General features: G+C 54.8%; 1 protein-coding gene across 1 annotated transcript; it reads right to left on the bottom strand.

Annotated features, from left to right (window-relative positions):
* Positions 1–66: 66 nt before the first annotated feature.
* Positions 67–21645, bottom strand: ZDHHC18 (zinc finger DHHC-type palmitoyltransferase 18). The gene is given in 9 exon segments (XM_040619071.1): positions 67–2044; positions 2909–3021; positions 4484–4586; positions 5124–5172; positions 5290–5427; positions 6982–7131; positions 16860–17020; positions 21336–21606; positions 21609–21645. Coding segments are annotated over 9 exon segments (1140 nt in total). The 3' UTR covers positions 67–1926.

Below are 21645 nucleotides of genomic sequence, written 5' to 3'. Positions count from 1 at the left end.
AATAGAGGGCTGCCGGCTGGGGCCTCAGCAAAGGAAGGGCAAACAAAAACCAAACCAAAGCAAATCAACTCTTAAAAACAAAAACTTTATTACAAGCAGGAACAAAGAATACTGGCTTAAATAAAAAGCAGGTGGGAGCTCCCCTCCTCTAGCCAGCTCCCTCCCCACTTCCCAGTACCACTGGAGCATGGCCCAGGGTCCTGACACTAGGGCAGAGCAGCTTCTCCCAGAGGGGACCTGCTGGGGCTGCCATTTCTCAGCTGCCTGTGACCCACTAGCCTCTGCAGCAAGGACGGGCAAGATGCGAGGACTTCCTCGTCTCTTTCCAAGGGCTTCAGGCCACTTGAAGGGCCAAGGAGGGGGATGGGACAGTTTCCTATCTATTTTGATAAGAAGCTATAGTTTCCAGCAGAGAAGTTTCCTTTGAGTCTCTGGTCCAGATTTAGGCCAACCTTCACTCACTTCTTGGACCAACCTGCTCTTTCCTCCCTTTTCTCTGGACGGAGTTCTCCAGTTGGCAGAGACTCCCTGTCCTCTAGCCACTGGCACTAGGTCCCATACTCAGAGCCCAGAGGAGGGAGTGTGGCTTGTAGAATGGCAGCTCCTCCCCACGGCCATTACCCCATCCTCCACGCCCAGCCTCAGCCTGTCTGGGCAGGTCCCAGGCTTCCTAATGTCCGAGGAGGAGGGAAAGACAGGAGGACAGGGGCTGAGCTGCAGCGGGAACCCAGGGATCTCTTGTGATCAAGGCACGGGCTCCCTGTGGCCATGGCTCAGGCTGCTCCCGCTGCTGCTGGCTGACACCCGAGGGGGATGGCGGGGACAGGGACAGCCCAGGGGATGTAGGGAAGTGGGAGCCAGCCACATTCGTACGAGGGCACATGCGAACACACACACACACACACACACACACTCACACACTCATAGCCAGAAGTTCTCTTATAAATTTATTAAAACCAACTTGCCCTCTGTTAATCCTTAGCCTGGCACTACACAGATAGAAATGTGGCTGCCTTTTTTTTCTTCTTCCATTTAAAAAATGCTATGTAGAAAAGAGGTCTATAAAATTGTGCAAAATACCCAGCATTAATAAACCCGTTTCAAGTATTGCCAGCATGAGTATAACCTGCCTAGCCCAAGACCCCACTTGGGAGAGAGGTGGGGGGCCAGACTGGGATCCCTTAGAGAACCCTCTGTGGGGAGCAAGAGGACAAGGCCCCCACTTCCTAGTGTGCCGCCCAGGAATCATGCAGGAGCTGAGGTCTTGGGTGCCCGGCTGGCTGGTGTGGCTTCCTCTGACACAGGCTGTCCCCCACCCACCCCCACCTCTGCCCTTTCTATCTGGAACCCCAGCTCTATCCTATTGGCCAATTCCATACAAAAAACAAGAACAAAAACGGAAGAAAGAATAATGATCATCACAAAAAGAATGAAGAAGCCCACACACCAAAGCAGCCCACGGAGGAGGCGTCCTCTCCTATAGCCTGCTGTCCAGAGCCCAATGCTCTTAGGTCCTGCTGCGCCCCCAGGCCTCGGGGCTGAGCAGAGCCCAGCAGCTCCCCCACCTGGGAGGTATCGCACTCAGTCGGCATCCTCACTCACACGGGGCTTGCCCTGGCACAGGCAGAGACTTGGCATGGTCCCCTCGCGGCCTCAAGGGCCCTGGCCTCTCTCTCCTGTCACCCCTGCCACTGATCAGCTTGGGGGGATCTAGGACCCAAGGCTGCAGGAACTTGGGTTTGGGGAGCAGAGGGTACAGCCATGGAAGTGTGGGGAAAGCCACGCAGGGAGGGAAATAAATACGAAAGAGTCTTTGGCGGCTCTGCTTTCCTTGGGTGGAATGGGGAGGGTCCCGGCAGGTGTAGAGCGCGGCAGGTGAGTGCGGAGGGGTGGACAGGCCAGCAGCTGGCAAGTACTGAGCCCAGTTCAGGGGTGGCCTCCTACCATGCTGGCGTCGGGCTTGGCTCCACAGGCTGGCTCATCGCTTCTGATGGGCGAGGGCAACACGGTGTCGGACTGCACAAATCCCCTTCGGTCGATCAGGCTTCCAAAACACAAGAGGGAACCCGTGAGGGCCCTGCCCAACACCAGTGATCCAGGCTGGGGGCCGAATGGCAGAGTCCATTTCCCAGCCAAGGGAAGACCCAGTCCCAGAAAGCCTGAGAAAGGGCAGCTGATCTCCATCTGGGGCTCAAGACCCTTCCCTTCCAGAAGGGCCCTCTCTATACTCTGGACACCTGGTTTTGGCCACCGGATTTATTCACCGTTAATTCAAAGCGGCCCATCTGCTGTCTGGCTGCCACAGAGCCAGGCTGCGGGTAAGGGGGAAAGTAGGATGAAAGGCATTTGGAAATAGTGGGATGCCCACTGTTACCCACTCCCCACCGCAAGCATGACAGGCATATCAGGCAGGACAAACTGGTGGCGTGGGGGTGGACAGTGTGGGAATTTAACTCCTGTTCTGGCACTCTGGCGCCCCCTGGTGTGAAGACAGAGGGGCACTTCCCAGCAGGTCTGAGCCACCAGGGCTCTTCGGCCAGGAGGGAGGAGGCAGGCCCCGCCCAGTGCAGCCATCAGCAGCAGCAGGCCAGCGTTGCTCAAGCGTGGCCAAAACATTAACTGTGGTGATCCCTGGGAAATAAGATTACATGTGATATCTAATACTCTTCTTAATATTTTGCACTTAATTTTTTTCTACAATGAGTATATGTGATTAACAATTACACACAATTCTTTTATGTGACAAATGTCTTGAGTGCACCCTGCAGGGGATGGTGGACAGAGGGCTTCTCTGGTGTAAGGAGAGGACTGCTGCTTCCAGAACCTCTTTGAGAGGTGTGGACTCACAGGGCTGCCCTGCACTGGCCAGGCCAGGCCCTGTGACCTCTCCCTGGCACCCGTGGCTTACCTGGGGGGTAGGGGGCCGCAGAGCACAGCACAGCAGTTGGTGATAACACTTTTGTGGCTGTAGGGGTTGACGGAGGCCTCACCGCCCCTCTTGCTGGACCACGAGCCTTTGATCTGCCGAGCAGGAAGGAGGTCTGAATCAGGCACCTCCCTTTGCTTCCATTTTCTAGGAGGGAGGTCTAAGAGCCTGGGAAAAACTGGTGAATTCTGAAACCAGTTCTGGATAGACTATTGGAGGGGACGCATCTTTAACCCAGGCTATTCAGCAAGTCTGGGGGACTGCTGGATGTGGGGGGGACCTGGCAGAGAGGAAGAAGCCCTAACCAGGACAGAAAAGAGAGCCCAGGCAGAGAAGCCTCCAAAGGCAACTTTTTGAGTTGCATCCTCTCTTCTCTGACCAGCCACCTGTGAGTGAAGGTCGTGAAAGGGGACAGGGCTCAGACTGACCTGGCTGTGAACCCTGGCCCTGCCACCGACACACTGCATGACCCTGGACAGGCCACTCCTCTGAATCTCAGTCCTCATTTGAAAAATAGGGAACTCTGATAGCATCAGTGGAACATTCGATGAAATCTTTGCCTGTCTCTAGATCTGTGAAGCCAGCTTTCGAAGGCACTGAGGAGTTTAGCAAGGAAGCATACCTGCTTGACTTTAACCCCCAGTTTCCCAAACTTATTTGTTCATCACACTTCTTTTTACTCAACCCCTAGTAATGCCCACGAAACCGCCTTGGGAGATGCTGGCTGATGTCATTTCTGCTCTGTACCAATCACCCAGCACATGATACCCTATCATGAGAGCGAAGTTTTGTTTCCCAGAATGAGAAGCTGAGTTCAAAAAATGTATTTTCTGTCGGTCATGGGCCTCTGAGCGGTAGCTGACGGTGGCCCAGGCACAAACACTCTCATTTGCTTTCTTACCGTTTGCGAGAACAGGAAGGGGAGGTCAGGTCTGGCCCAGGGCTGGGCACACAGTGGGTGCTCAAACAATGCTTGCTGGTGGAGGTCTGCAAGACAGCCTCCCGGTCCTGTCCTCGCTGTCCCCCTCAATAAGGATGTCTCCGGGAGCCCCAGGGACACCCTGACAACCATCACGGCTCTACTGCCTCTAAGTGCAGTGTGGCTGGGGGCACAGCAAGCGTAGCCATGGCTTCCGGCCGCAACCCTGGCTCTGTCCCTTTCCAGCTGTGTGACCTTGGGGCAAGTCACTCAGCCATCAAACAGGAGAAAAGCATCCCTTCTCCTTCTGCCTCAGAGTTGGCAAAAGGACCCCAAAAGAACTCTGGCAACAGTCACATGCTGGCCAGTGTCATGACTTACGGCGGAGCACCGCCGCTGGGTTAGGGAGAAAGCCCGTGCCGAGGGTCCGAGGCCTACCGGGGCCCTAGAAGCCTGCACTGCGTCTCCCAGGGCCAAGCCGTGAGTGCCGGAAGGCAAAGCCTGGCCGCCTTCCGTCTCCACCCATGTTACCCCAGCGGCCCGAAAGTCAGGCTGCCCTGCGGCCGCTCCAGCTCCCTCAGCCCTGCCGCCTTCCCAGGACCCTGCCCAGGCATGGGGATGGCTCCAGCCTTACTTACGTCTTCGTTAGTTGTCAGGTTGGAGGCGACGAGGTAAGTATGAAACCCTGAGAGGCCCAGGATGGACCAGATGGAGAAGAAGCAGATCACCAACTCCAGCACAGTGAGCAGGGTGGTCAAGGACCCACACGGGGACAGGGCCGGGAGCCTTCCTGGGGTCTGGGAGCTTGCCACGCTCCACCTTTCTCCCCTGTCCTTCCACAAGCTATTTCCTCAGAAAGGAAGGGAGTTTGTAACCTTCCTGTGGTCCACTCACTTCTCAGCAGGATCACCTCCTGGGCCCCAGGGAGGGTTTGGGAGCCCCTTCAAGAGCAGGATGGGTGATGGACAGTAGAGGGAAATGAGGATTCCAGGCACCAAGAACCAAACACAGGACATGGTCCAGGGAGTTTGGTGTCTCGAGGGAAGACAGGGACCGTGGCTCCTGAGAGTTCCTGGCCACTCCAGCCCCCTGACCACAGCACTTAGGATCAGTTCTAGCCCGGGCGGGAACAGAAGCGGCTGGTATAGATTATTCTTGAGGACAAACACTAGCTCTACACCATTCCCCTCTGTTTATAGGAGGTGTGGGGACCATCCCCCCCCCCCCAGTGAAGGGGCCTTGCTCCCACCAGGGCATCCACCCGCTGACAAAGGATATCTTGCTGGTGTCTCCTTCAGAGTGGAGAGGAAGTTGCTTCCCTGAGAGCCTGGGGAAGAAAAAACAGGGCAGGGCCAGCTCAGAGGGACAGTGACCGCAGCCCCTTGACTTGGCTGAGCTTGCTGGCCCACCCCTCCCGTTCACCCCTGCCCCACCCCCAACTCACGCAGCGTCAGGTGGGTGACCACACAGGCGAAGATGAAGGCCGTCAGGAATGAGAGGGAGAGAATAAACGCATAGAAGAAGCGGTAGTTCCGTCTCCCCACACAGTTGCCCACCCAGGGGCAGTGATGGTCAAACCGCTCTGGAAAAGGGCCAGGGGAGATGGGTTAGCGTGCCTGGCCTGCAACCAGCACCGGTGTTCAGAGGCCTCCCGCCACAGCTGGGGCTTTCCTCCGACCCCCTCCCCCCGCCCCGGGCCCCACACAGTTCCTCAGACGCTCCCTGCTTCTGGACCTCTGTGCACAGGTTCCTACGGCCTCACATTCTCTGTCTCTTCACCTGGTTAAGGCTAGTTCCCCCTTCATGTCTCAGCTGCAAAGCCACTTCCTTGAGAAAGCCTCCCCTGATCCCAGACAAGGTGAGGGCCCTCTGTTATCTGCCCCGTTACGTATCTTCTGCAGCTCTTTGCCCATGTGTTTACATACTTATTTATAATGAGTGGCCTGGCCAAGGACCCCTGCTCGATTGTCAGCTCCAGGAGGGGGCCTGTTTTGGACTCACACTGAGCCGAATCCCAATCCCAGGGTCCAGCAGTGCCTGGTACAAAGATCCACAAAAAAGTACTTGTTGCCTGGCCTATGACCCCGGCCACATGCCAACAACCAATGATCCCCATTCCTTGCTCTAGAACTAGAGGTCCAGGGAGGGGCTGGGCGGCTCTGTAACTTGTGGAGAGCGGGCATGAAAGGCCTCGTCAGAGGGCTGAGCTCACACCAGCACCATGTCCCCAGGGGCGGGGATCCCACCCAGACTGCTAAGGAAAGTGGTCTGTGAGAATATGGATCACAAGCCCACTGCAGGCCTCACACCATGGCCGGCCCTCTTCACAGGGGGTGGGTGGGGCGGGTTCTCAGGGATGAATAACACTCCCTGAGTCACCCACTTCCCTGCCTACTGTCATGGGTGTTCCCTGCTGTTCTCTCACTCAGGGAGTGCTGAGCTAGTGTGATGAGCTCACTGCCTAGGGACCATGCACAGTCACCGTGGCTCAGCTTGCCTGGGTCCTCTTGCGTAGCGTTTCCCTTATGACCCCCTCCCAGGGGCACACCCTCAGTCCCCAGCAAGGCTGCCCGGCCGCTGGCGAGCAAGAGGAGACAAAACAGTTTCTGGTTCCCCAGCAACCGCTGTGGTTGTGGGTCAGGAGCTTAGCTTCCGATCCTGGCTGCGTCCTCTCCACTTTACCAGCTTGAACTCCTCTGTTCCGAGATTCTTGTCCCTCCCAAACCCTGGGAATCAGATCAAAGTCGTTGAGTATAGCTGGTCCTGGGCCACTGGATGGTAAACCATTCTCTCTCTGGACCAAAAATATCTAGAATGTTATTGCTCCAGTCTCTGGTTCCTGGAAACTTGGACCTACTGAGAACCAGGCTGAGGCCTGGAAGAAGGGTCCAGGGCCTCTCTGTATCTGCCCCATACTGCAGAGATGGGGGAAAGGAATCCACCAGTCCTGGGCTGAAGCCAAGATACCACTGGTCACTCTCTGCGCCTCTCCCCTGAAGCCCTCCTCCGTCAGAGCAAATTTGGGTGAACCAGACTTCCTGCCCAGCTCTGGCTGATTCAGACACAGCCCCACCCCCATGAGTGACTCCTCTGTCTCCAGGGCTCCCTGCAGCGCTCCCTGCTGCCTCCCACTTACCCACACAGTTGTCACAGACACTGCAGTGTGAGGTCCGGGGTGGCCGAAACATCTTGCAGGTGAAGCAGTACTTCAACTTGACCATCTGCCCATTGATCATCACCTCCCGGGTCCGAGGGGGTGGCCGGTATGTGGAACTGCCTGTGTTATCTGAGGGTGGGAGGAGAGAAAGATGGGGGATGTTCAAGCCAGGAGCCCCAGCTGGGGAGAAGCCACTGCTGCCTAGCAGGGACAAGAGAAGGCTTAGGGAAACCGCTTTCTGGGAACAAGCCACTGGGATAAAATGCGGGCCCAAGGCGGGGAAAAATACTAAGATCTGCTACCAGCTACTGAAACTTACTGTGTGCCAAGCCCTGTGCTAAAGCTTTACACACCGGCTCACACACCGCTGGCCTTACACAACTTCGTGAAGGAGACCCTGGGAAGATTTAGGGAGGTTTATCTGAATCTAGTCAAGCCCAGATCTAAGGTCCAGTTTCCAGGAGGTTCAGGCGATGGAAGGACAAAGTGAGCAACACTATGAGAAAATAATGAGATCCAGAATGTGGGACACCTACAAGACCACTGGCCTGATGTCTAACAAAATCAGTGTCACTTCCAAAAAGAGAGGGAGATAGTTCTAAATTAAGAGACGTGAACAAATGCAATGCACGATCCTAGATTGGATCCTGTTTTGAAAACCAAACCAAAACACAACAAGAAAGACATTTGGCAGGAAACTGGAAAAGGACTATAGATTAGGAATTTGGGAACTATTAATTTTCCTAGCTATAATAATGGAATTGTGGTCATGCAGGAGGCTGTCTTTAGATTTTGAAGACACATGTTGAAGTATTTATGGATAAAGGGTCTATAATATCTATAATTTACTATGAAATGGTTTAATAAGAATTATAAGTATAGGGGCACTTGGCTGGCTCAGTCAGAAGGGCATGTGGCTCTTGATCTCGGGATTGTGAGTTCTAGCCCCATGTTGGGTGTAGAGATCACTGAAAAATAAAATCTTAAAAAAAAAAAAAATGGAACTAAGCACCCGAACATTTCTTCTTTAAAAGCGGCAGCAGGGTAAAGGCCGGTGGGGTGTGAGGCCAGTGGACACACTCTGAAACCCGGTTTTGCCACTCTCTGGTTATGGGAAATGTTGAAGTCAAATGAACTTCTCTGAGCCTCGGTTTTCTCACTTGTAAAATGGAAGTAACAGGCAGAATGGAGCATGAGTCCGGGCTCCACCACTTACTAGCTGGGTTTTTCCTAACAGTATCATTTGCTAGATGTTCGACCAGGCAAATCATCTCATCTCTGTGCCTGTGTTTCCTTGATCACTGAAATGGGGATAATAGTAGTACCCACATCATAGGGTTGTGGTGAGGGTTAAATGAGTTAACATACGTGATGTGGCACAAAGTAATGCCCGAGAAGTACACAGAATTACGAGAAGGAAAGCAAGAGGCAAGGAAGAGGAAACACTTCACTGAGCGCCGACTGTATGCTAAGCACGCTGTATACATTATCTCCTTGAATCCTGAGAACATCCCAGCAGGTAAGGTTATCACTGCCATCTCCAGGCTACGGTTAAGGAGCCTTTTTAGTGAGGTGAAGTGACGTGCTCCATTCCCAGCTAGGAAGTGGCAGAACCAGGATGTGAACCCAAGTTTCCAGAACTTGGGTTCGAGGTCTTTTTGTAAAATTTAAAGTGTCACAATGAGTGTTATTTAACCCTGCCTGGTTCCTTATTTCTGCCAGTGGCCCAATCCAAGGGCTGGAAAGAACCTCAAAGAGCATATAACACAGCCCCTAGCACCTAGCAGACACCTGATCATTGTCCCTTCACTGCCTGCCTCTCTTCTAACCCCTTCAGTTTACAAATGAGAAAACAGGCCCAGAGAGGTCAGGGAAGGTGCCCAAGGCCACACAGCCAGTGAGTGGCAGAGGCAGGGAAACTCCGTTTGGACACCCTCTGCAGACCCTTCCTTCTCCCTGACCCCTTCATGGCCAGTCACTAAGTCTCATGAGGATCTTCCTTCATAACCTTTCACTCTCCTCCCAATGCCCTAACCCAGGCCAGGCTCCTGTCACCGAACAGGCTTCCCCAGAAGACTCCCTGCTTCCAGCCCCTCTGTGTTCCAGCCCCCCTTGCACACACCCCCACATTTCTGTCAATAATGCCTTGGAGTTACAGCCCTTCACTGGCCTCCCCTAAAAACCAGATAAAGGACAGCTTTCCGTCCTGATCCCAGGGCCCTCCACAATTGGGCCCGACCTCCGCTCCCGGCTTTTTTCCCACTACTCTTCCCCGAGTCCCTGCAGCCTCGGCTTCCTGCCCCTGTTCCAACCAAGCCCTGGCCCCTGCCTTCTCCTTGCTCACCGGGACTCTTCTGCTCCCTGTGCAGTCCCCAGCAGCTCCTCTGAGCACTGCTGCCACGGGGCTCTTGGGCCTTGCACTCGCACCTGCTCCCTGCCGGGGGCTGTGATGGGACTGACGCCTCTGTGTCTCTCCACCTAGACTGCATGGCCCCTGAGGGCACGGATGGCCGAGTAAACAGGCAGTTCCAGGCTTAGAGACCATGAGGGAGCGGGCACAGAGCAGAGAATACACTCCGGACTCAGGCAGGCCTGTCAAATCCTGACCCCTCCATTTACCCGCCAGTGCCGTCAGAGAAGTTACTTAACCTCTGTGAGCCTGTTGTTGCATCTGAAAGAGCAAATAACAGCTGTCTGGAAGGCGTATAGAAGGATCAGAAAGAGTACCTGGAAGGAACTGGCGCTTGATGAGTACTTCCTAATAGCTGTTCTCAGAAGGGTCACAAGGCATGGGCTCTGGAGTCTGCAACCCTAGGTCTGAATCATGATTTTGCTACCCACTCACTACGGAAGGAAGTCCCTTCACTTTCTGGAGCCTCGGTTTCCTCAGCCGTGAACTAGAGAGAAGACAGTCTCAGTCTCACAGGATTGTGGTGAGTGCTCAGTGAGATGACGCAGGACAGCCCTGAGCCCGGTGCTAGACCCACAGGAGTCTCAGTCCTAACACAATTCACACCGGGACGTTCCGGCAGGCAGAATTCTCCAGCTCCTTCCAAAACTCCCGATGCTACTCCAAACCCAACCTATAACCCTACCCCATGGGCCCCAGGTCCAGCTCCCGTCCCTGCCCACTGCTGGCTTCCAGGCTTGGACACAGGCTCTAGAGCCAGACCAGACGTGGGGTCCAACCGCAACTAGCTACACGATGTGAGTCAAGTGGCTTAACTCTGTGCCCTCATCTGCTAAAAAAGAATACAGGACATAATCAAACTGGCCTCCTAGTGTTGTGAAGGAAGATGAAGCGAGAACTCAGCAAGTGGGCTTATTAGTAAAACATTTAGCACCAGGCCAGAGCTGAATAAACACGAGCATTATTGTTCTTTCTACAAAAAACTACATTCCAAACAACTTATTTACCAAACTTCAGAACCCAACTCATCTGTGAGTGAAGGGCAGCCACAGACCCACTTGAGGAAAGAGGAGGAGAAAAGTTCCTGGAATCCTCACTGGGTTCCCACAGGCCCTCCCCCAGGCAGGGAGGGGACTCCGTATCAGTATGTTCTGGGCAGGGGGGGGGGCGGGGGGGGCAGGCTTCCTCCTCTCTAGAACTCTGACAAAGAGGAAGTGAAGCTCTGCACACCCAACTTCCCTGGGTTGCCAAGAGCCAGGGGTGGGGGAGAGAAAGTGACCCCTGGAGCAAGGGAGCCACCCACATCCGCCAACCGCGGGGCCCTCAAAAGTTGGGTCAAAGGAGGCCACACAGGGATACCGCTGTGGAGACCGGCCCCCACCGGGGAGGAAGGCAAGCCGCCGTCCCACTGTTTATTCTCAGGCCAGACCACGCAGACCAATCAGGGCCCTTATTTGTGCCCGGAGCAAGGCCCTTTGCCATTCCTGACCACAAGGCTCAGCCTCTTAAGTTTCAATAGAGAAAAACAATTTTCAAAGTGTACTGATATTCCCTGTCTCACCTGATGCACCAAGTTGCTCTGGGCTGGGTGAGGGGGTATGTACCCACATTCTACAGATGAGGACTTCGCCTCAAGAGTATAAGGTGGGGCCGAAATTAGAACCCTTCCAAACATTCTCTCAAACATTGCCAACTACTATGTCAAGATACTGTACAAGGCCTGGGGGGGGCGGGCAGTGAGGGGGGAAAAGGCAAGTACATACAGATAAGTCAAATATGGTTCCTTTAAAAAAAAATTTAAAGGGGCTCCTGGCTGGCTCAGTCGGTACAACATGCGACTCTCAATCTTGGAGTTGTAAGTTTGAGCCCCACATTGGATGTAGAGATTACTTCAAATCAAATCAAATCAAATCAAATCCTGGGGCGCCTGGGTGGCTCAGGCGGTTGAGCGTCTGACTCATGATTTCAGCTCAGGTCTTGATCGCAAGGTTGTGAGTTCAAGCCCCGCTTTGGGCTCCATGGCGTGGAGACTACTAAAAAAACAAAAAACGACCACCTTAAAAATACATATATAAAAAATAAAATTGAAAAATAAATTTAAAATAAAAATTAGGAAAAAACGGCGGGGGCGGGGTGCCTGGCTGGCTCTGTCAGTAGAGTGTCTGACTCTTGAACTCGGGGTTATGAGTTCAAGCCCCACGTTGGGCCTAGTGCTTCCTTTAAACGAGACAAAAAAAACGCATTAGCTTTGCTCAATCAGTCTAGAAAATATTTGCTGAAGAAAAGAAGGAAGAAAGAGTGCTAAGAGATGTTATCTCTAACCTAAGGGAGTCTAAGATCTACTCCAAGGCTTTCCGCTTTGGGCTTTTCCCCAAGTAAAAAGACACTCTCCTGCTAGCAGGGCCTTCCTGCTGCCTTGTAACTGGGACTCCAAAGCCCCTGGGGCTGTGGTAATGAGGGGCAAGGCTCCTCCTCACTGAGCACCTGTGGGAAGCAAATGAATCTCCCCGTACTTTCCCCCTCACCAAGGGGCGTGCTGTGGGTCCCTCCACCCCAACCCCAGCCCGTGAAGGGGAGCAGGCAGGCATTCTACAGTCACAGCCAGATGGCTGGCTCTGTGACTGAAGCCAATGGCTGGCTCTGTGACTGAAGCCAATGGCTGGCGTGAGAGTCCCCGGGGGCAGGCATGAGCCACTGAGCAGGCTGCAGGGAGGGAAGGCTGGGATCCCCACCTGCCTTGCTGGGTCCTCACTGTTGGCCTTCGTTGCCCCCACCTGTGGAGGAAACAGCTGCAGGGCTGTGGTCTCCCCAGCTTCGAGGTCAGCCACGGTGCCCAGGCCGTGGGTCACTGTAACCCCCATCCGACCATTTCTGTTCATTCCACAGGCTTATGGAGCGCCCGCCACCTACCAGCTAAGGGACAGGCTGGAGGACACAGGAAGAGCATGGCCTGAGGGCAGAGGGAGCGGGTGAAGTGGGTAATTACAGAGTCCGTGTAAGAGGCACTGTGCGTCAAGTCTGGTGACTGTGGGGCAGTCTGATCTCATTCTGAAACCTGGTCTGGCCACTTGCTGGCTTGTGACTTTGAGGAAGCAGCCTAACCTCTCTGGGCCTCAGTTCCTCCCTGGGTGATAATCGTATCAGACCTGTAAGATTGTGCTGGGATGAGAAATACAAAGGCCTAACCCACAGCTCGGGGATCAATGGTATTGCTGGTGTCATACTCAGGGGGAATGTGTGGGGTGGGGGGCGGGAGGCGGCATGCAAGGACGCAACAAAAGGTGAAGCCCAATTAAGCCAGACCAGGAGGAATGACTCACCAGGGAAGGAGGGCTAGAGCAGGCTGTGCGACCAAAGCAAAGGCACAGAGGCATGAACATGCGCAGCGTGGCTGGGGGCTCCGGGGGGTCGGGGCTGGCGTTGGCCTTGAGTCTGCAAGCAAGTGCGCCTCTGTGGGCAAGTTTTCAGGAAGGTGGAAGAAGTCTGTTTCTTGGCCATAACACTAAGTAACACTGATTCAGGTGATCAGAAAGTTATTCCCTTTTCAATTTTCTTTCAAGCCTTTGATTCCATCAAGGGGAAAACTCTTGATTTCTAATACCTAATAGCTCTGATCAAGCCTTAAAGTGACTATTTCTGTAGGCAACTGTAACCACCAAGAATTCTGTAACATTGTTATGTTTGGTTTTTATGATTATCTTCTACTCGGAGTAAGAGGCTTTCCTTTCGCTTATGAGGGTGATAAAAATTTTCCTTGTAAGATACATTTAAAAACGAGTCACTTAAAGGAAAATACTAAGGAAATGAAGGTACAAGGTGAGATGCAGAAAGGGCAAAAATCATAAAGGCTGTACCCAAATGACCGAACTTTAGGAAATGCTGCTGACGCCACGAGAGAGTCACCCAAATTCTAAGCCAGGGAGGGCTGGGCCCAAATCTGGGTCTTGGAAAGACAACTGTGATTGAAGGGAGAAGCCAGGTGTTGGGGCCTGCTCGGCAGGGCCAATCCAGGTAGTAAATGAGGCAGGTCTGCCCTAGGGCAGTGGGCTTCAGAAGGACCTGAGGGGAGACACTCTGGGCACAGAAAGGCTGCAGTTTGTGACCTGCTGGGAGGTGGCAGAGGGACAGGCAGCCTTTATGTCTGTTCTGTCAGCTGTAAACGTGTCTAGGTCAGTGTCTGTCGCTCCGATCTGGGTGTTGCTATCGTCTCCCATCGCACTGGGAGCCTCTTGGGGGCAATGTTGCCACCTCCTACCACTTTTCCAACTTGCCAGAGTGCCTGGACTCTGTATGACCCTGTAGGGTGACCCAGCTGCATGGCTCGCCAGCTGACAAGTCAAGATCTCAGACCAGGGTGACCAACCGCCCTGGTTTGCCTATGACCGAGGGGTTTCCCAGGACACAAGACTGGAAGGAGCCAGTCAGCCCACCTCAGATAGTCCTTGCAGGGCGGCAACCTTGGGCTAGAGCCTGTTGGGCTGGAGTTGCTGGCCTACGGGGCCAAAGTGAGCAGCCCACAGTCTGCACGGGCCCCGGTAATCATCAGCTCATGTTTATGTGACCAGCACCATCCACCTCAAAGCTGGTCCCCAACCTTCTCGAAAAGGCTCAGTGACCTTAGTCCTTTTTGAGAAAATATATTTCACCCTGATTAGAAACCTCCTGGCCCCACCCTCAAATCTGGCTCCCGTTCAAGTTTCAGAGTTCAAAGGCCTCAGAGATGTCACTTTCCAGGCTTGGCAGCTGTTTTCAAACGAAAGTCTCCAACCCTGACATTTAGGGCCCTACGTGACTAATTCCACCCCATTCTCCAACCAGAATTTCTCTAATTCTCTGAAGTATTCCTCCTGTTCCAGCCAACATGGCCTGCTCAGGGTTCCATGCCTGTCCCCGCTCCTGCCCATTCTGTCCTCTCCTCCTCTGTTCCTTCTGCCTGGAGGGCTCCCTTCACACATATCCCTGTGCTTGAACTGCACCCAAACTTTAAGGTTTGGCTCAAGGCACCTCTCTATGAAGCCTCTCCATATCCCCCAGGCAGAAGATACTCCTGGTTTCTCTGATCCTCTTCCAAAGCCTAATCTTACCTGTGGCAGCTGGTCAGGCCTCCCACCCTGGACTGAGCTAGCCTGGAAACCACCAGAAGTCAGGGTCTATATCAGATTTGTTTGTGGCCTCCCACCTCCTCCCCCTGTACTCAGGAGTCAGCATACAGAATTAACACATAAATGATTAAACCCATAATGCCTAATTGGGAGAAGTTCCAACTGTCTCTCCATCAGTCACCTGGGGACACCAAGGAGGGCCCCTACAGAGGCTCATCCATTCAGCCAACATCCCCGGGCCCTCCAAGCGGCAGACTAGGTGAACAAGACCTTCACTGTCCAAGAGAGGCTGCTAGGCCTGCCCAACACTTTGTAACAATCACCATGCAGTACAGGGCCTAGAAAAGAAGGACAAGAAACTCTGGGAACGTGTCATGGAAGGTCTGGCCCAACTGGGGTCATGAAAGCGTCTCGGGGTACGGAATACCGGTGTTGAGATCTAAGAATGAAGTCAGTGTGGCCACCGGAGACGTGTCCCTGTGGCCATCTCAGAAGAGAAAGCAAGGGGGTTGGGAGTCGAGGCACACAGTCCGTCTCCATGCCTCCACTCCCGGGCCCTGTGCCCACCTGCCTCAGTTTCTGCATCAGCATAGCAGGGCTGTGGGAGGATTCGTGGGGATAATGGATGGGAAGCACTCGGTACACGGTCAAGCACTCCCCAAACATGGGGGATTACAGTTGTCATTATCACCCACGCCGCTCACAGGAGGCCAGAGGATTCCAGGCGGCCGGATCTCCAAGCTCAGGCTGAGTTGGATCATAATCCTGCCCCACGATTAGCCCCGACCTGGAGGGAGGAGAAACGGGCTGCCCCTTGGCCTCCCCCGTTGTGAGGTGGAGTGCCCAGCTCAGACTGCAGGCTTCTGAGGAGCACAGTTGGGTCTAGGAGGCCAAGCGGTGAGCAGCCCAGGGGCACAAGGGGGGAGGAAGCTGGAGGCAGATAGAGGAAGATAGCAACCGAGGCGGGGCGAGGACAGGCCTAGGCAGAGGAATGAGATGAAGAACAAAGGGTGAGAGAGAACATCCTCCCCCTTCCTGCCCGCCCTCCTGAGTTGCTCCAGAAAATCACGGGAATGACTTCCAGAGACGGATGCAGCAGGCTCTGACATTTACAGGCCACAGGTCTCTTCAAGGCCAGTTAGATGTTTAAAAGCCTGTCTAAAAGCCACCCTGTTAGGGGAAGGAACCGACCACGGACCGGAAACCCCTGAGGTGTGCAAACAGCCACGTCACTTCTCCCCAGGAAGGAGCTGGGGTGGAGCAAGCTGAGATGAGGGCCCTCGCCCCAGCACCCAGCCTCCCAGGGGGCCCCACACTGGTCTGTGAGGAATCGAGGGCTGTCTGCGGTGCCCCGGAGCACAGGTTCTTTCTACCCACACTGGCCTTCCTGCTGTTCATTACACATACCAGCTTGTTCGCCATTCCAGGCTTTCGCTTTTACTGTTTCTGGACAGCATATTACTGGCTCCATCACACCATTCAGGGCTCCTCTCTAGGACCACCTCCTCCTAGAAGCTTTCCCAGGTCACCTACTCCAAACGAGCCCACTCCCTACACCTACTGTGCTCTTCCTCTAGACACCCACACAGCTCAGTCCCTCATCTCGTCACATCTTTGCTTCTTTGCTCAGAAGTCACCCCCTTTACGAAGCCTTCCCTGATCACCCTACTTAAAACATATACCCACCGCCCAGCTCTCACCCTTCCTCCCTGCTTTCCTCTTCGACATCCTAAATGTTTAATTGTTCAGTGTCCTTCTCCTCCTGCTGGAACATCAGCTCCAAGAGGGCAGGGCATTACTGTCACATTTGTTCACTTCTGCATCGTCAGCATCTAGAAAAGTACCTGGCACATAACAGGGGTTCAACCAACGTCTGATGAGAGAATGAGTAAGTACACGAATGTTTAAGGGCAGAGACTCTGGTCAGACTGTATGAGATCTCATCCCAGCTACTCCACCTACTGGGTGGTCTTGGGCCACTTACTTGACTCCTCTGAGACTCAACGTAATCAGTCAAAGGACAGTAACAACAGTCCTTGTCTCATAGGATTACTGGCAGATTAAATCAGATCATGCACGTAGAGAGGTAAAAACCCTGCCTGGCCCCCGTGAGCACTCAGGACTAAGCCGGCGGCCACTGCAGCCTTCACGGGCTAGCATCTCTTGCTTGCTTAGTTGCTCACGGGTTTATCACGTGTGTCCACTCTGGGGTCAGCTCCGGCCTGCCTTACTGACTACTGTGCCCTCAGTTTCTGGCACGGTGTGGGAAGAGAACATCAGGCCTCTTCTCAAATCAAGTAGGATGGAGCTGGGAGACACAGCTCCAGCTGGAGGGGCAGCCTCACCGATCTGTTTCTCCAGGGCGGCCGCCTCGCAGACGGTGGCCCGGGGCAGGATCCCGGGGTCGGTGAAACTTGTCTGCAGCAGGCAGCTCATGACGAAGAAGAAGAGGATGGCGGCGATGATGGGGATGGCGAGGGTCAGCTGGCGGGCCAGGAAGGGACAGCTAGAGAGGGGGGGGGGGAGAGAGAGATGAGCAGATACCCGGAGGGCTCCCTGGGGCACAGGGCTACAGCACCACGGGGCTACAGCACCAGGCAGGTGTCATCATCCCAGAAACACCAGAGTTCGCAGCGCAGCGGGGAGAGCCTTTCCCTGAGGAAGAGGGACAGCTCCGAGGCCAGTGCCCAGAGCAGACATCACTAATTCATCCTTGCACTTTCCCTCTGAGCCAACAGCAGACATGATCAATAGATCCCAGCACTTTTTTTTTTTTTTTAATGAGCTAAGGAGAGGGATCTAGATCCCAGCACCCTTAACCCCCGCACTTAGCTGCAGCCTCAGAATCCTTCTAAACACAAAGCTTCAGGCAGCCACTACCAACTCGCTTGAGTTGACCATCCATAACAATGTTCACTCACTCACTCCACAAATATTTAGCGAGGTCTTACATATGCCAGGCAACACCTTCACCAAACAGCAGTGAGCAAGAGCGTTGTTCCCCACCCCCCATGAGGCTTTGGTCTACTGGGGAAAACAGACCTGTGAACAGAGAAGAGCCACATAGGCCTGTGTGTGCTAACATGGGAAAGAGGAAAACAGCCAAACAGTCAGGAAAGTCTGGCTGACTGAGATAATGCCTAAGCTAAAATCTGAAGAATGAAAACGGTCAGCCAGGTGAAGGCGGTTAGGCGGAAGAGCATGGTCCGGGCACTGCCACTGTCATCCAAGGGCTGGCATCCCAAGTCAGTGCGTTCAGGTCCCGGAGCCCAGCTGGTGGAGAATGGCCTGTGCACGGGCTGACTTTGAGGCCTGCCCACGCGATTAACTGCTGTCCCCGGCTGTCTTCCCTCCAGGGCCAGAGTGGCACCTGATGGGGTGAGGAGCTGCTACTCGGGGAAATGACAGACTGCTGGGAGGCTAGAATCAGCCAAGGAGCTGGCACAGCTGCAGAAAGCAGACCTGTGGACATCTGCACACTCTGTCCAGAGCCTCCACTGCCAGAGGCTCTGGCCTCCAGAGAGGCCCTCCCCTTGAAGAGCAGAGACTGCCAAGACCAAGGGCTCCAACGGGACCACACATTCTGCCCCAAACACTTCAGTGGTCCCTGGGTCCAAGCCTCAAACAAAGCTGGGTCCTCTGTGTCACCCACATGACAATCAACCAGTTCATAGATAGCCGGACTCTTTGGGGGATGGAGACTTGAAGTCTGAGACTTACAGAACCCTCAGAAACACCAAGTCCTGGCTCCCTGATTTTATACAGGGGGGCCCTGAGGCCCGCAGCCACATCCAAGGTCACCTAGCAGCCAACAACAGGACTGGGACCTCCAGGCCCTCAGCAAAAACTCTTATATTCACTCAACAAATATTTACTGTATTGAGTGCCTACTACACACCAGGCCCTGTTCCAGGCACTGGAGACACAACTGTGAGGAGAACGAAGTCCTGCCTTGGTGAAGAGACAGGCAACAAACTAGCAGAAAGTATGCATATAGTGCTTCCAGAAAACAAGTAGTCAAGAAAGAGGGATAGGAGGGAGGGGAGTGGTTTGTTTGTTTGTTTGTTTGTTTTTAAAGATTTTATTTATTTATTCGACAGAGATAGAGACAGCCAGCGAGAGAGGGAACACAAGCAGGGGGAGTGGGAGAGGAAGAAGCAGGCTCCCAGCAGAGGAGCCTGATGTGGGGCTCGATCCCAGAACGCTGGGATCACGCCCTGAGCCGAAGGGAGACGCTTAACCACTGTGCCACCCAGGCGCCCCCAGGGGGGTGGTTTGTTATCTTATAGGGACAGTCTGGGAAGGAGGGAAGAAAAGTGAGGGAGTGAGCCACGAGACTATCTAAAGGAAGTGTATTGCAATCAGTGCAAAGGCCCGGAGGCAGGAATGTGCAAAGAGGCCAATGTGCCTGGAGGAGGATGCATGGGGGGGTGGGGGGAGTGGGAGGAGAGGGACAGAGAGGAAGCCTATCATCAGGGTTCTAGCTCTTATTCGAGAGCCAGGGAAGATTTCAGGGCGGGGACTGGGATCTGACTTAGAATTAAAGGGGCACTGTGGCCTCCCTGTGGTGTGGGAAGTGGGGCCAAAGCCAGGCACCCTGCTGACAGCCCTGTGCAATAATCCACCAAACCAAACAATGAAGCAAAACCACTCTCAGCAAGAAAAGCCCCAGAGCAATGGGAGAGTGTGAGCTCCCTCCCTCCCCAGCATTTCCATGTGCCGGGTCCCTACTGAGGTTTCAGCCCAGTTCAGACCCAGAGGTGCTCTCAGTCCAAACCCAAACCCTCCTGCCAACTCCACCAGCCCAACTGAGGGAGAGCAGAGACAAGGCGAGATGATTCATAAGCCATCCCCAAACCTAGAAGTCCTCCTTTCTCCCTTCTCTGGGAGACAAATCTGTCAACAGTTAAGATACCCACGCAGCCCAGAGAAGATCGTGCTTCTGAACTGACTGAAACCCATGCTGCAGGGTCATGGGGGTCAACTTCCTCCTGCCCACACTGCGACCCGGGGGGGACTGGAAAAGGAACTTTCAAAACACTCATGCAGGTCAGCCCAGCGAGATGGATCTGAAACTCAGCTCCGGGAACATGCTGGAGGTTGGGGGGCTGCCCAGAGCTTCTGCTTGTTATATTATTCTGGAACTTTTTATCCACCCTGACTCAGAAAGGAAGCGGGGAAAGGGAGAAGCTAATTCATACGAAGTCCTCACCTTGCTTCAAGGGGAAACCCAAGGTTGCAGATATATGATCTGGCAGCTGGAAAGAGTCCCTGGGGGCGGTGTCTTTGTGGTAGTCTTAGCGTGGCCACAGGCCCTTAGGCAGTGCTTTATGGTGGAGACAACAGCTAAGAGCAGAAACCAGCATGAAGTGCTTGTTCCTGATTAAAAGCTTACATACATGACCTTGTGCCACCCTCATGACGACCTATTATAAACCCCGTTTTATAGACGAGGGCACTGGGGCTCTGAGGTGAAGGGACTGCCCCCAGGTCATGCAGTCAGCAGGTGGTGCGTGGTGGGGCGGGACTGGAAGCAGGTCTGCTGGCTGCGGAGATGGAGTTGTTCACCACACCGCACAGTTAAGGAAGACCACAAAGGATGGAGAGAAGTAGGAGGGGAAGTGTGAGTGTGTGTGCAAAGACTCACGCAGCAGATGGCTCAAGCCAGACACCAAGTTTTCCAAGCTGGAAAACTTCCCATACAAAAATGTGACCCTGGGAAGTGACAAGCATCCCTTCCTCCAACCAGAAAATGGAGATACTGTGTGGGCCAATCCTGGGTCACTGGGGATCAAAAGCCCCCACAGGGGCAAATCACGCCAAAGCACTGTGGACTCTCTGGAGAAATAACAAGGCCCTGCGGCTGTTCCTGCCGTGGGACAGGCAGGGTATGCTCCAGAATGTTGAGAAGGCAAAGAAAACCAGGAGGTCAGAGGTGGGGGGCAGGGGCTTGGCAGAGTCTGAGGGAAGGCTGGGAAACGATGGGGAAGCTAAGAAAGGTGCTGGAGGGAAGGGGGAGGAGAGAGGCCTGAGAGGCCCAAAGCTGTTTGGAAGGTTGCCTGAGGGCCTAGAGGGAGAAAGACTGAGGGGAAAGCAAGGGAGAAAGGTCTGAGCACAGAGAGATAAGAGGGGACCCCAGAGGGGGCCCAAAGGCAGCTAGGAGATTTGTGATGGGGACTATAAAGCCAAAGGACACGAAAGAAATTCAGAAGTTGTAGGGAAGGGACGGAAAGCAAAGACACCTGGAGGGGTCGAAAAGAAGCTGGGGGGTGGGGGATGGGGTAGGCAAGAGGTGGTCCGGGGGAGAGGTGAGGGAAAAGCGAGGGCAAGGAGGTCCGGAAGGCCTGAGCCAGGTTCTGAGAGGGCACAGAGAATGGGGCTGTGGAGGGACACGGGAGGGTGGCGCTCCTGGCAGAGGCTGGCAAAGGCAGGGTGCCAGGGAAAGGCAGGGAAGGATTGGGGGGGCGGGCCACAGAGGATGGGGCATCCAGACGGGCAAGAGAGGATGGAGAGTGGGGTGGGGGTAGAGGAGAGGGCCCAGGAGAGCAGGTGAGAGATATGCAAGGGGACTGGGAAGGCCTGGGGGCAGATCCCGAGCGGAGCGCGGAGGACGCAGGCCCCGGAGGAGCAGGGAGGGGAGGGTGCCTGACAGGTGCAGGGAAGGGTGGAGCGCCCGGGGATGTGGGAGAGGACGCGGGACCCAGCGGGGACCCAGAGGGGCTGGAGTGCCCACGCAGGACCCGGGCAGGTGGGGCGCGCGGCAGGGGGCGGAGGGGACCGGGCGCCCGAGGGGGCGGGGCCGGGGCCGCCGCCGGACTCACTCGAAGACGAAGAAGAGGACGGTGGTGGTGAGGATGAGCAGCAGCGTGAGTGCGAAGACGCCGCCGTGGCCGGCCAGCATGAGGCGGCCGCCGCAGTAGAAGCGGTTGCGGCCCGGGAACACCTCCCACTTGCGCCGCGGGCGGCGGCCGATGCTCCCGCTGCCGCTGCCACTGCTGCTCCAGCGCGGCGCGGCGGCGGGCGGCGGGGGCCCGGGGCCCGGGCCGGGCGGCGGGCCGGGGCGGCGCGCCCCAGGGGAGGCGGGCGGCGGGCGGCCCCGGGGCTGATCTGCTGGTACTCGCAGTCCTTCAT

The sequence above is a fragment of the Ursus maritimus genome, unplaced genomic scaffold (genome assembly GCF_017311325.1).
Source record: "Ursus maritimus isolate PB19 unplaced genomic scaffold, ASM1731132v1 scaffold_32, whole genome shotgun sequence".
Classification (NCBI taxonomy): Eukaryota; Metazoa; Chordata; class Mammalia; order Carnivora; family Ursidae; genus Ursus; species Ursus maritimus.
Note: the sequence above shows the minus strand (reverse complement) of the source record. Positions and strands in the feature narration are given on the sequence as shown.